This window comes from Fringilla coelebs (assembly GCF_963513975.1).
Source record: "Fringilla coelebs genome assembly, chromosome: 1".
NCBI classification, from domain to species: domain Eukaryota; kingdom Metazoa; phylum Chordata; class Aves; order Passeriformes; family Fringillidae; genus Fringilla; species Fringilla coelebs.
In genome coordinates, this window is record NC_140028.1 from 72,456,318 (window position 1) to 72,471,908 (window position 15,591).

The 15,591-nt window shown below is 38.2% G+C and overlaps 1 protein-coding gene across 1 annotated transcript in view; it reads right to left on the reverse strand.

Moving 5' to 3' along the window:
• Window positions 1-15,591, reverse strand: part of SEMA5A (semaphorin 5A) — a gene marked incomplete at its 3' end in the record, with an annotated part of 211,185 nt that overhangs the window by 16,364 nt on the left and 179,230 nt on the right. The window contains exons 15-16 of the mRNA XM_084217356.1: window positions 13,397-13,622; window positions 3,726-3,944 (exon numbers count right to left, since the gene is read on the reverse strand). Coding sequence (XP_084073482.1) covers window positions 3,726-3,944; window positions 13,397-13,622 — 445 coding nt within the window. The remainder of the gene's footprint in view (window positions 1-3,725; window positions 3,945-13,396; window positions 13,623-15,591) is intronic.

Sequence of the window (15,591 nt, forward strand, 5' to 3'; positions counted from 1 at the left end):
TTCAAATACTATGAGCAAAAGGCCCAGTGACTGCTACCAATCTGCCCATCAGTGGACCATTTACTACTGCAGAAAAAATTCAGTTTCTCCCCTGCAGGCTTAAAAAAGGTTTAATAGACCTTGCTGAAGGCAGAGTCTAGATGACTTCAGTAATTTTTTGAAGTTCTGTCATCCTGTATTTAACTATCAATTTCTGTTTATTAATATATTAATAAGTATATTTAAGATACTGCAAGGGTTGCAAGACAGTTAACCAGACAAGACTGGTACACTTTGATTGCTCCATGGGCTTTTTCATTGTGTTAGTCCTTCAGAGCACTTAGTATCTTCCAGGATGACACTGATCTGAGCCCAGATTAATCCATTGAGAAGCATTAACTCCTATTGACTTTCAGCATGACTTAAACACTGCTCAGTATATTTCTTTATCACTCTTTGTCAGCAGTTTACATCATGAGAAGTTGATAATGCCTGCAATATGCAGAAGAGGAAGCAAAGCAGAATTGAGCTTGCAGTGGCAGGAAGGGTCCTCTATGGCTTCCATCACACCTCTGGCAGCCAACCAGAATATTTCTGGAAGTGTAATGACTGGGCTGGACTGTTACTAGAGGGTTCTGTGTCAGAAGGGAGCAGGTGAAGCTGTCCTTACCCTGGAAGAGCTCAGGAAAATCTTAGCATCAAATTCTTTATTGCATTTTTAATTCTAGAACTATGGAAAACACTTTCAGGTCAAGGTCAGAACAAAATGTCCTCACATTCCTTAGCCTTTCTGTCTCTTTCATTAAAAATTAAGAGAATTCAAATTTATTGGTGTGCTTCTCCAGTAAGAATTTATTTCCTTCCTACAATGTCTAATTTATGGGTAAGCCTTATTCTGCAATCATATTTTACTCTCCCATGTCTCAAAAAATCAATTACATCTAGTGCTTGAAAAGTTTTCCCTTCAGATTTATCTGAGATCTGATTTAGTCTCCTATGTTTTTTTTCTTAATTACTGGCAAACAATAATTCTGTAGCTGAGGAACTCTGTGATTCCTTGTTGCAGGCTTTGATACATCTAAATACTTCATTCATTCATTCTCCACAACTTTATTCAAATTTGCTTTGCACTGAAAAGAAAAATAAAACTTGTTTCTAAACAAAATTATTAGATAGATTAGGGCACCCCTTCTCCCTTCAGAAAGGCCCACCACACTCTATATCAACTGATCTTTTAAAATATTTTAAAATTCAAAGCCCAGTTTTAACTTCTGCTTTAAAATTATGTTTTTTAGTCTGGGGTATTGTCTATCTCATAAACAACTAGGGCCTCTACAACAAACTTATAGGTGTGTTTTACTGGCTGAAACAATTTATTTTAAAAAATGTAACAGTAAGCTGCAGAGCCTAATAAAAATACCACTTCTGAAAACTTTTGACTAATTTAAACTTTAAACTCCCAAAAAATTTGAGACAGCATTTAATTTGAAAATCAACAGCAAGGGCTGAACAACAAATCTATCCCAGTATTATAGGCAATCTGTGTCCATTTAATGAATGTATTCCAGTCACTACAGTATGGTGATGCCATCAGGTATCTCAGAGCTTGTGAGCAGAGCTGGTGCCTTACACCACACCACTCACAGGCTTCAAAGGAGGCTGAGGGCAGTGTCCTAGGGAGAGATTCCCTTTGCAAGGGAAGCAGGAGCCAGTGAGGAATTGCTGTATTTTATGTTGCTTCACCTACTGCATACATCCCTGGGGAGGTTTGCACACATTGGTACAATAGTCTTCTAAATCTTTGATTTAATTAATTACTGCCAAACTACTTGAACAGTGTAGTTACATGAAACAGAATCATTTATCATTTTATTATCCCAGAAAAGCTTGGCATTATGATTCCAGTCTGGGAACTAATGAATCAGATCATGCACTAGGGCTGTGCCCACATGGAGAAGACTTGGACCACACTTTCCTAATTCTCTGAAAAATGTTGGCTCTCTGTTGGTTCCCTTCCACTTCTCTCCAATAGCGCTTAGTGTAGAAAACATGGACACCCTTCACTGGCCATGCCTCTATGCTCAGAAAGAAGCTTCACCTCTTCCCTTGATCTCTTTACACTCCCAGACAGGGAAACTACAAAATGAGCAACAGAAGCTACATTCCTCCTTGGATACAGCAAGAGAATTTCAGCAGAAAGCACTGGCTGGTTGGGCCCAAGTGCCTCTTTTAGAACTTCAGTGGCTCAGTGGTGCTTCCCCAAATCAAAACAGGGATCCTTAATAGAAATTCCCCATGGATCTGCCCCACCAGAAGGAGAGCTAGGGTCTTGAGTGCCTCAGGGCATTCAAGTTTTCCAACAATCCTACTGTTCCTGTTAGCAATAACGCTGCAGAGAAATTTGCTTTCAGTGAACAGCCAGAATATTCACAGAGCTGCTGGGTTTTAGGCTGTGTGCCAAAGCTTATTGCTCAGGTTCAATTCAAGATGGAAACATGTTTTTCAAGCAACTGTGTCCTCCCGAGAGGGAAGTGTTTTCTGCACAGATCTGCTTAAATTTTGGTGAAAGGAATGGATAGTGACTGTTATAGGGCTTTAAAAGCAGGGAAAGCACGGCAAAAAGATTGGAAAAAATGCTCATTTTATGGAAAAAAAAAGCAACCAATGTTTACATGATTTCAGGAATACAGTTTTAATTTGAAACCATATATGTATATGTTAATATGCTTTAAAATAGTGGTACACATACGTAGTATGTATATTGCCATAGAATTTCTTCAGATCTGCACTTGAATAAATGACAAAATCTTCAAGTATTCAACAAGAAAATATTATGAAGCACTTCTATGCATAATTAATACAACTAAAGATGTATGAAAACTTATTTCTAAATTTGTTTGTTGCTGCTGGAAAGAACTGAGTCATTCAGTCTTCTTCCTTCTTCCTCTCTATTGTTTCTTACCTTGTACTCTCTCTTCCTAAACCAATAGCACCTTCTTTCCTTCATGTGTTCTCCTATGTCCTTCCCCTTTCTTTTCCCACAAAGCCTCTGCAGAGCTCAAAAGCCTTTCAGTTTGAATGTTTGTTTTATGAAGGGTGAGATGTGACTGAAACCAAGATTTTTTTCCTCCCCAGGTCAGAGATACAACAGTGATTTTTAATCCAAAGTAGTTTCTTGTAAACATATATTCTACTTGTAATCCATTTCATAGAATTATAAAACAACTTTAAATTAAGGAGAAACTCAAGATTCCAAGAACAATCTTTATGGACTGCTTGAATAACCATCTAATTTGGTGATCAGTTGTGAACCTTATTTGCTGGCAACTCTACACTTAAAAGCTAACACAGATTTAATGCCAGCAACCACTGCGATGAAAATAATATTTTGAGTTTAAATAAAGACTAGGGCAGATTTCATGTCTTGCCAGAATTCTTATGTCTTTTTTTTTTCCTATAAATTTACATACTAAAATTATATTTTTAGAGTCAGTCACACAAGTGAAAAAAGATATAGCTATTAATACTCTTGACGATAAATTTATTGACATCACATGGGAATATTACCCAAAACCACTCACATTAGAAAGGCACGTTTGAGCTGTAATTGATACAAGAACCAAAACAAACCCAAAACTCATCAAATAAAATAGGAAAAAAAAAAAAACCCCAACCAAAATATGAAAGACACAAATTTGAGGATGAGCTATTTTGTTTTAACTTGTTTCATTTCATTTAAAACTTACCCGGGCAAGGCAAAATGTTGCACTCCTGGTACTCTAGAGATGGGCCAAGGCAAGGAAGCCCCCCATACTTGGGCTCAGGATTGCTGCAGACCCGTTTGCGATTCCGGATACCTCTGCTGCAGTCACGACTGCACTGAGACCACGGAGACCACGGTGACCAGGCACCGTTGATGGTATGAGCAGAGTATCTTCCAGAACGCAGGAACTCCCCTGACAATCCTGAGAGAAAAAGTAATACTGAATTAAAATGGTGTCTCAGCCCAAAACAACCCTCTCCTCTTCAGATTTACTCCTAGGCTTCTAATAGTAAATAATATGAACAGAAGGGTCCTGTCCTTTAGCCTCACAATCCAAACCCCAATTTCATCTCAAGAATCTCTTCTTCAACAGAAATTTCACAATTACTTACACAGAACTACAGTGAAGAGTTGGATCCAACACTTCAATTAAAGCTTTATGGCCACAATGACTGACCTAGACAATTTACTCCACCTAAGAATGATAAAAATTATTTCACTCTTGTACAGGAATTACCATCAGAAAATCTCCAGATATATTACATAAATATAATTGCCTCTGTTTTACAGGAAGAAGGTGACAAAGGAGACGGGATTGAGCTTCCTGTGGCCACTCATCGAGCCAGCTCCCCTGGTCCTCCTGCAGGGCTCTGCTTACTTAATCCACCCAGCCTTCACTGCTGCTGGCTGTGCACAGAGGCTCATGCACTGTGCTTATCCTAGCCATATTCAGACTTTAGATAGTGTCCACTAATAACTCCACAAAATCTAGCAGAACTACCCTTTTGTGAAAAGCAATGTTTGGCCAAATTAAAATATAGTTTATTTTCCACTGAATTAAAGTGTTCTAAGCCATTATTTCCATATAAACTATGGAAATCAGCCTTTTGCAGACACACACACCTATAGAAATTTCCTTAAAAAAAAAAAATCTGGCAAGTGGAAGACATATTTTCTAAGTTTAGTACAGAGAAAAGGCATTAGATTAAACAGCAGTGGATGAAGTCTGCTATTTATGGGTGAGAAAGGACACACAGCATCCAACCAATAGACCTGGATATAGCCCTGGGTGAAGTTCTAATAATCTGCAGTTCATTTGAGTATCTCTGTCACTTTGGGACATGATCCTGCAGGTGAAAAGACTCCCTCAACTGTACTAAGCACAACACTGAAATCACTCTTGAGTTGCAGCTTTACCTCGAAGCATCATTACTAAGCATCTCCACCAGCACTACTGTTACCAAAGCAGTTCACCTTTCCCAGTGGAAACTCTAAGATTGATGGACCAATAACTGCAGCTTTTATTACAAGTACTTATTTAAGTAGCTGTGATGGGAGAAGGTCCTGTGAATGGCACTTCAGCCAGCAGAGGATGTGGCTGGCTCTCTATGCTGGAGCTTCAGTATTGACAACATAAGTACGGATGAATTGCATGCACAGTGGAGAAATGCAGGGGGACTGTTGGCAGCTCTAACTGCAGCACAAATGTCTGTTCTTAAGAAATTGTTTTGTGCCCTACCCACAGGCATAGGCACTGTGGAAGTATGAAATGAAGATAAAGATTTACTGAATGATGCCATGAAAACAGACTGAAATAACACTGTGAGGAATCTGCCCAACAGCAGTCCTGCACTGAACAGGATCAGCTTTCTGCATAACTGTGATGGAGGAGCCTCTTGTTTGCAGTGTCCACCCTAATTCTACCCATGCTTATGGCATTAGCAACACTGCTTAACTTCTTCCCCAAGAAATACCTTCACAATCATCCCAAAGTAGATGAGGATTTGCATGTTTTTATTCAACGCTTGATAAAGTGCAATATTGGAATGATGATGCAGTGACATAGAAATACTGGTAATAAGAAACTGCTGAAATTAATAAGAAAACAGCAGAACTGCAGTATAAAAATGACTAAAAATGGATAAAACCTTTCAGGAATTATGGAGGGTAACTATTTCTCTCCTGCTGAGCCAGATTCTATTACACAGATATTAAAAGCAGCATTTCCAGAAACATGACAGATTCAAATGCAAAAAAAGGAGCAAGTACAGAGAAACAGAATGTGAATTATGAATACAGGTCCACTTTACTGCTCTGTGAGACCCTTTTTATGCAATTTTTTATCACTCTGGTCATGGAAATTCTCGGCTCATGTACACAGTGAGCTCTGAGAACAAAATAACAATATATTTAGTACCAGAATTCTAAATCAAGGAGGTTTTTAAGTTAATAAATTAAGAGCAGTGCAAACAAAGGAAAAAGTGTTAATCAGACCAGACTGCCAGTCATTCCATTCATAAATCACTGCAGGGTGTATCACTTTGTGCTGGTCAACCCATCACACGCTTCCTAAGAATTCTAGGATATTTTGAAGATTTTTTTGCAGGATATGTATAGCTTTTTAAGTCCTAAGAAAAACGTGAGACCTTATCTGAGATTATGGCATTTGATTTCTTGGGATTTAAATTGGGGACTGGGGAATGGAACCTTCTAAGGGAAAGCTCTAAGGTAGTTTAGCTCTGAAACACAAAAATAATCCAAAGAATCTTTTCGTGCAGAGTTCTGTCTGCCCCAAGTGTTCCCCTGAGTTTTCTTCTTTTCAAAGCATTAAAAATTTATTATAAGGACCAGTCTTTACACAGTTTTACAGTAGTTAATAAAGTGTTCATAAGGGGGTTTTTAGAATTTTCTCTTCAGACAGAAATTACACAATAAAAAACATTATGCCATTAACAGCACGAAAAGTGACAAGATCAGTTTGCATTCTGGAAATACTGTTCTAAATATTCCTTAACATTACAGCCTTTTACAATGAGGGGACAAGGTGCACAGATGAGGAGAGAACAGTGGATATTACTTATCTCAACTTTAATATTGGTTTTAACACTGGCTCCCATAACTTCCTGCCAAACAAGTCAACAAAGTATGAGCTAGAGAAGTGGACAGTGCAATGTGTTGAAAACTGGCTGAGCAGCCAGGCCCAGAGGACAGTGATTAGCCATTAAGAGGCCAGAAAAGTCATGACTTTTAATCCTGCTTGACATCATTAATGACCTGGACAAGTTTGCCTTGACTGTGAAGACTGGCTGATACACCAAAGGGTCGTGTCACACTTTGACAAGGCAGAGAGAAACCTCATGGAGTTCACCTGGGGAAAATGCAAGGTCTTGGGTCTGCACAGGAACCACCCCATGCAACTTTGAGGACAACCACCTAGAAAGCAGCTCTGCAGAGAAGGATCTTGGGGTTCTGGAGGACAGAAAGATGAATGTGAGCCAGCAATGTGCTCTTGGGGAAAAGAAGGAGCTTGGGTTACATTGGGAAGAGTTTTTCCAGTAGGTGAAGGAAGGATCCTTCCCTTCCACTCAGCACTGGTAGAGAGTCCATCGGGGACTCTGGACCCAGTTCCTGCATCCTTCAGCTGAGAAGTCCTGTTTATTAACTGAGGTGGTAGAGGGGATGGGGGGCAACATAAAATTAATCAAAAGATTACATTTTAGAATTTGTTCAAGCAAAAATTCTTCAGAAAGTAAGTATATATACAGCACCAAGTCCTAGCCTTATCACAGTTTACATCAAATTTGACATGAGAAGGCATAAATAGAAAAGCATTATAATATTTCAGAGCAAGTGGCACAAAACTGTAAACTCCAAATTGTCTCATTAAAACTGTGGTTTTCTTGCTTGCTGCTTCTGTTTGCAGTTTGGGCCACTTTCAGATTGCTCTACATCCAACTCCAGAGACAGAAACCAGATTGTGCTACTCAACCAAATCCAACATTAAACTGCTTTTCTCAGCTTACTGCTCCCAAGATAAATATGTATAGTCAAACCAGGATGCAACAGCCAATGCCCTTGGCGTGGTAGCGGCAAAAGTCTAGCTGCCAAAACAAAATCTTAGCCTCCCCTTAATTAAAGCCCATCTACAGAAATACTTGTAAAATCTGCAAAGAGAATGATCAGTCATAGCATCATCAATAAACTAATGAATAGCTTTCCCAAGACAGACAGAACACCTGCGAGTCAAATTCCAATCCAACCTTTATGACAGGTTCATCATTCAAATGTTTTAAACTAAATTGTTCTCAGAAAGCCTGAGACTGACTTAGAGCCTTATGAACAGCTAGAAGCAAAAATTCTGCTAACAGCTTACCAAGAAACTCATTTTCAGTTATTCAGAAGTCATACTGCTGTAACAAACTGCTGCACACTATGCTAGAAAAGGGCATTTAACTACTTGATCCCAGTATAATTTTAAAAAGCAGTTGTGCTTCTCTAAGGTGAAAAGTTCCAGAAGTAACAGCAAGTACTGCAAAAACTTCAGTAAAAGCCATGACAATGATTTTGTGCACAAAATAACCATTAACTTCTAAGATCATGGAAGACAAAATATATCAACTGACATCTAAACAAAAGACTTTTCTCTCATTTTAAGCACTTCTTTTTTCAATATCAGTAAAATTATAGAGAAATTAGTACTGCCCTGCTGATGATTTACTTATTCCATAATGCAAATATAACTGAAAAATATTGCCTAATTTACATAATTCTGATATAAACCAATATGATTAGATGATTTATAAGCACATTTTTAAAACTTTTTGGTTGAATTGAAATAGCTTCATAAATACACAAGAAATTAATTCTGTCTGAAGACATGTTAACATGAAAGTCACCTGCCCTGACTAGCACAGGAGAAAAAATCAGCCTTTGCAAAAGTGTGTAATGAGACTTTGGTTGCCTGATTCTGCTTGAAAACTGCAACACTCTCAGCCAAGTTCAATTAATTTGTCTTAAAAGTGAGGCTCTATTAAAGCACATAGTTTAATAATAATTCCCTAGTCTAGCCTGTAGCTAAGTAATACAGCCCTAAGTAAAAGAGAAGTAGCTGTGACACCTGATAAATTATGTTACTTGACTGATTTATGACTTATGTCCTCCAGTTCCGACCTAACAAAGAAAATTCAATTATCCAAGCAGTTTAGGTTCATGACTTTTGGAAAAGAGGATTTGAAGCCAAAATTCAGGTATCCTGAATAATTTCTAAGTGACAGCATGAAACACTGCTTGAAGTGCAGAGGTAACAAGGATAAGCAAAGATTGTTTCAATGTTGTCACTTTCTGAAGATAGTCTGCAAGTTATTTGACAATATTATTGAAGCATAAAACTTATATAACTTCAGGCCTAAATACCTATAATTTATAAAAAACTTTATAAACCTTCAAAACATAGTAAAATTGAAATAGTAAAATGTTATGGCAAACATTAATGCAATGCATTTTAAAAACCCAAAGAGTATGCAGATGGAGGGTGTCACGTTAGCATAACTTTATTTCTTGTACATAGCTTTTCTGTTTTTAATTACTTAACCCCAAAGTTCCACTGAGTTGTTCTTTGTCAATCAAACTTGAATTTGTCATCAAATTCAGTTCTAACTTCCAGAATTCATTTTGTTCTTACTCAGAATACCACAGCTTAGCTTCAGTATGACAATATAAGAGATAAGATCTCAAAACGTACTCCTCCTGACTACAGGACATTCCTGATTATCAGCACATGTTCTGTTCTGTAAAAAATTCTGAATGCACTATAGATTTCCTGTGGGTAACACAAGGAAAGATTTAATCAAACTTTTCACAAGAGATCATAGCCACTAGGAGAGTAATTCAGACAAAATCACATTCTGCCTTCACAAATAACTATTGTTATGAGATTTGAGACAGAGGAAGCAGCAACAACTAGGAATCTAGGTGCAGATTTCCGAAAGACTCTTTAAGACCAAAATGAGTGAAAATAGAAGTATTGCCTTTGTTATTGCCTTCAGAAGGTATTTTGGAAGTTAACCTGATTTCACTCTGGCCATGCCAAAGTCAAGTCTCTTGTCTAAGCCCACCATTGCTGTCTGCGTTGGACACCATGGAAAGAATGCAGTATCTATCTCCAGAAGGTGAACTGCACCCCCCATTATAGCAGATGCTTATCTTCAATGGATCCCTCATTCCTAAGGGAGCTGAAGTTCTCTCTGTAGACTACTATTGAGTCAAGACTTTGGTAGGATAAATTCAACCTAGAAGTATCAGGCAGCATCATACCTTGTGAAATCTTTATCCCTGGGTTAAAAGATTATGTTTTCAATAAAATTATTACTGTTTATATATCAGATAATCTTACAGAGAGCCAGCATGTTTAATGTAGATATTTAATATGTTTTATAAGCACACATTAAAGCCTAGGGTAATGTAATTTCTATGCTCTGAATGCTAGATTGTACAGACAGTGCATTAAGACGTACAACAACGTACACAATCTCTTTCAGTTTATTTGAAATAGCTGTCTCTTTCCTATCTGAGCACTACATGAAAACCCAGAGGCAGAGAACAAGATTTATTTTTCTTTCCTCCTAGTCAAACTTTAAATCAGAAAAGCATGAATACAGTCTGCAAATGCTACTGCTTACTTGATTGAGATAGAAATCTTACCACACTCAGGAGGAGTCTAGTGGGTTTCTGGCAAGAAGTTCTATCTCTAAGCTCAGACTGCAAAGAAAGTTTGCTTTGTTAGCATCTGACAGTGAAACATGATTCTGTTTAACATGGCGTGACTATAGTTGCACAGTGGGAGATCATAGGCAATGAGAAAATTTCTAACAAATGGCTCCTATCTGCAAGGAACAGAGAACTGATCTCTGCAGAACACATCTTTGGTAATGAGGTATGCCAGGCACTCTGTACCAGAATTAATCTTTCTGTAAAAGCCAGAAAATTGCTACAATTCAACATGGAGATAGTGAAAATAATGTTTCACAGCATCCAGGCTCTGGTCAGGTGGAAGTAAGTTATGATGTTTTCTTGCAATCGAGGTGAATGGTGAAGGTGTCTGCCACAATTCATGGTTTCCCATTCTCATTACTCCCCTCTGTCCCAAAAGCTACAGCTACTCTACATGACTCTTAGTCATGTATTTTCTTTTAGTGAAATCAAGGAGCAGTAGAACGGTGTTGTTTTGGCCCACATCTAAACCTGGGAGCAGGGAAGTGCTCCTCAATGCTTTCAGCTCCTGAATGATGCAGTTAGATGCAGTCAGCAAGTTTCATCTCATAAGCAAATCAAAATGGTGCCCCCTCACCTCTCCCTCAATAAATGTTCCACTCCATACTGTTCTGACATCCATAATCAGAAAATGACTAAGCAAACAGTCTCAAATTAAAATGTGCTATTTTCACCAGAAGCGTACTGGTTAATGCAGCCACTTGGAACACCGATCGAGTTTCACCTTTCATTTCAGAATAATTAAAGACTTACTGGCCAAAATGAACCAAAGAATGAGTGCAAATTAATGACAAAGCCATAAGGGCCCTCACTAGAAAGAACAGACAGATGTATAATAGTTTCTGCCCCGTCAAGTACTCAATAAAAAGTACTTAAATATTCAGTAGTTTTGGGATTAGTCAGCAAAAATGCTTCCCCCAGATGAACATTTCTATTACTATGCAACAGGGTTGGGGTCATGCACATACATTTCCCCAGTGATGAATTATTTCCAAATGAATCAAAGCAGCAGCTTCAGCAAGATGCAACAAAAAAATACAATGCCAGGAAATTCAGGAGTATTATGTTCAGAAGGAAAGGGAAAAAAAAAAGAAATCTTCATGCTAATCAGGCAAAAAATGCACCTGAACCACCATCCCCACCCCCATCACTTGCATACTAAAAAAATGCTTTTATTTAACAAATTGTAGGGTTTGTTACTTCTGCCTATATTCTGCAGGAGTCAGATTATGCATCCAGTTCCAGGGGAGTTCTTATGATTATGACTGCAGAGCTGAGAGAGCTGTCTCCAAGTTTGTCATGCCAAGTTTGAATTTCTTGCAGCAATGTGATCTATAACAAACTGGCTCTTCTCTGGTTTGCCCTACTGACCTCCCCTCTTGTCATGCCTTGGCTTTTGTATACTCCTTTCTTACATGCTGCCATTTCAGCTGTCAGACCAGATTATACCTAGATTCTCCTGTAGCTTTACTTCTACTTGTGATAACTTTCCCGAGTCTGCACTACCTGGTGAGAAAAATATTCTCTTTCTCATTTAATCTCATGAAATTTTAAACATGTATCATCCATGTCTAAGTGCTACAAGACAGCAAAAAGCAGCAGCAGCACCTTGAAGTCTCATTAAAGACAAGAGACAGGTCATACACCAATCCTAGCACAGCAAAATCTTTGCTCAATAAATCTTTGCTCAAGTTTGAAATTTAGTTTGGATGAAAACATAATACAAGAAACACTTGTGACAGGAGTTGCTCCATGCCAAAATCTGCCTTGCTATCCAGACCTAAGTGAAACGCCAACATTTGACACTGTAGATTATCTGAAATGGGAATGACATAGAGCACAGAACTAAGTCTGATCTGAAATACCATTGGTTTTGTTTTATGATTTCACACACTTCACTACTGCATATTTCTTCAAAAAGTTGCTAACATCCTGCCCTCTCCAAAGAGATGCAGATGCCAAACGAAAAAATAAAGGTTTTGTATGGGATGAAGGGCAGGGGGGGGAGGGTGGGGAGGGGTGATGGGAGGAGAGAATGGAAGTTTCTAGCATATTATCACAGAAGCCAACTCTGCAACCTCCCCTGCTACCAAAACCTTGACATGCAAACTTAATACAGGCAGGAGCTCAAAACTGACTTTCACAATAGTTGCTCTGTCTGAAGAATACTGAGAATTAGAAAGTCCAGGGACTCAGACTTAGAAACTCTTCTCTCTTTGAGGTCTTAGATAAGCCAAATGCCTTCAGTTATGATTTTTTTTTAGCTAACCTGGGTCTTGTGAAGATACAAAAGACTATGTAAGTGGAAAACAGGCCTATAAATATTCAAATATAATAATAAGAACCTAATAATTTAAAAATTATGACTAAAATATAATACTTTAAAAGATACACTGATATAAAATTAAAACTAGATAATCAATGAAATGCATCATTAACATTAGAATGACTGTCACAATTTCTCCTAGTTTTATTTTTTTATACTTATACAAAACTATGTATTACTGATAGGAAAATAAGAAAATTCTGAAACAAAGTAATTCCAATTTAAAGTCATCTAAATTTGAAAAGATTTTGAAGGAGTTTGATTTTCAATCTCAGAAATAAACAGAACTTTTAATTACCAGCAAAAGCACAACATAAACTTTTATAAGAGAAATTATCCAGTTCATAAACTCCTTATTTTTTTAAACACCTGTATGAATGTTACAGTTGCCACTTTCAAACTACTGAGCAGAAGTTCATCTTAGAATATTCCATATTCTGGAAATATGCTAATGTTGCACAAATTCACTCCTAGTAAAAGCTCAGGGGAGTATAAGGGGTAACAGAATCTTACAAGATCAGGATTACCATGAAGAGAATGAAATTAACCTGGCCAATCTCATAACTGGTGATGAAAGACACTTGCTCAGTCTGAATGATGATGCCACATCCAGAAGGAATGCAGGCTAGGCTCCCTACTGGGATCACTCCGCCCTCCTTTTCATTATCAGTTCCGTTACACACAACACCAGCAAGCAGAAACCTCCACTCTGTGCTGAAAATGGACCTGCAGGTGTGTCCCTAGCAGGGGGCAGGGTGAGCCCGCCTGGCTTTGCTCACCGTCCGTGGAGCACCCGCTGGTGCCGTCGCTGGAGCAGTAGCGCATCTCGATGCGCTGCCGTCCCACCTCCAGCAGGTTGGGGTCGGGCAGCCGCGCCTTGCAGGTGTATCGGAAGCGCTGCTCGTAGTGACCGCCGTTGTCTGAGATGTTCACCGGGGTCCAGGGCGTCCAAGGAGTTGTCTTTTTTAACTCTGGGCAAGCGTTGGTGTTACAAGGCTGATATTCCTGAAAGAAAAAGGTCATCATAAACACAATCATCAAATACGACCTTAAAAACACCCAAGAAACACTTAGACAAAAAGACAACCCTTTTAAAAACATCTTCAGTTACTTCTTCAACATTTCTAATAGCATTGATCATCAATGAGCTTTTAATACCAGTCTCAAGCTGAAAGTGTTTTTTCAGCTTGTATGCAAGCACAGTACCACTCTGCTAAAAGCAGCAATATGCCAGTACAAATTAGATATATCACATCCATAAAAACAGTAAATCAAACACTCAAAGTACCATAATCAAGCATATCCTTTATAAATTAATAGCCCCAAGTAAGGTGAAGCCAAATATGCTAAAGCTTTTAATTAAGAAGAATTCTAATAAACTGCAAGTACATGTCACAAACCAGCAAATAATTCCTTGGTAACATCTAGTGGCATATGAAGAAGCAAACCACTGCCCATTTTGTATATTGCTTACATACTTCAAAAGGGCAACAGATAAAATATGTTTTATATTACAGATTCTGGCTCACTGAGGTGCATGTTACTCATAGCTCCAGAATTGCTAAACCTCTCTTCAGAAGCAAATTCCCTGTGGAGTGATATGCACTAAATGGAACAGATGACATTTTAGAAACCAATGCAGAACTGCCAGTATTCTCACAAATTCAGACTTGTCAATATTCTCAAGCCCTACAAACTATGTCTTCTGATGAGTATCATCAAGGTCTGTAGGTCCTGCCTATTCATTTTCCAGAGCAAAATATACTTCATCTGATGCAAATTCTCTGTAAAATATATGGATAAAATTAAACAACCACTGAATACCAGAATAAATCCACACTGACAAATTATTTAAGAAGAAAAAAAAATAGGCATCAGTGTGAAAGCTTTTAATTTTCTTTCTACCTCTTTCCTGTTAGAGAGACGGAAACCGAGCTCCTTCTGAAAAGGAGACTATTAAAATTTATAATTTCACTAAATACTAAAAAATAAGGAAACAATAGAAATAATGGGTTCATCATATAGTACAACCTCCTTCTTCCATAACTCATGAACATACCCAATTAGGTTTAGACCAATCACTTTCAACCCATATTTTAATTTAAAGCCTGTGTTGCTATTTCAAATCTAGAAGAAGCCTATTGTCTGAAAGCCTTCCTAATTTTTCCTTCTGTTAGAGTTGGGAAAAAAAAAATCCCCAGAAATCCCTGTCCCACTAACACAGGGATACACCGGAGAATCCACCATTATGTTCAGGATTCTCAAGTTCTGAGGCCACAGGGATTTGTGACAACCTTGTGCTTCCACAGTTTTGTCTTACTTCATGTACAAAGAGCTCTAAGACCAAAGGCTTCAGCTGGACTACTCTTGCTCCCTCCTGAGGGCTGTGCAAACTCCCTTCCTACCTTAAAACCTTTTGATCAATTCCATGGTGACCACAAGTCATACTCTGGCACCATTTAGGGAAGGCACCTCAGGCACCTTTCAGGGATCTGAGTGTCAGGCTGGTCTGGTTTCTGTTCAGAAGACAGCAAAGAAGAAGCAAATTATCTGCTCCCAGGTACAAGAGGGGAAGTAATTTCTCCATGCCTCCTCAGGAGTCAACTCTTTAAATCAGGTATGTTTTAGACTTAGGACAGAACATGTATGACTGTCCCCCTTGCAGCACATGAACTGTAAATAAAGAAATAATAAAATCTGCCTTTCCCTCTACTTTTTTTTCCTTTTTCTTTTTTAAGATGTCTAGCAGTGATGAGTCTATCATCTCCCCAGATCAGCTGTTCTGCTATTTAGTAATCTGCAAAGCTAACAAATTGCAAGTTAATACAAGGCTGCATTTTCCCCTTAACTTAATTTTCCAGTCACTGAATATTGCTATGCCTTTCTCAATGATGCTGAGAGTGTTTCTTGTCCCAAACCTACAAAAAAATTTTCATGCCTGAGTACCCATACATAATGATAAACTAAGCTCAAC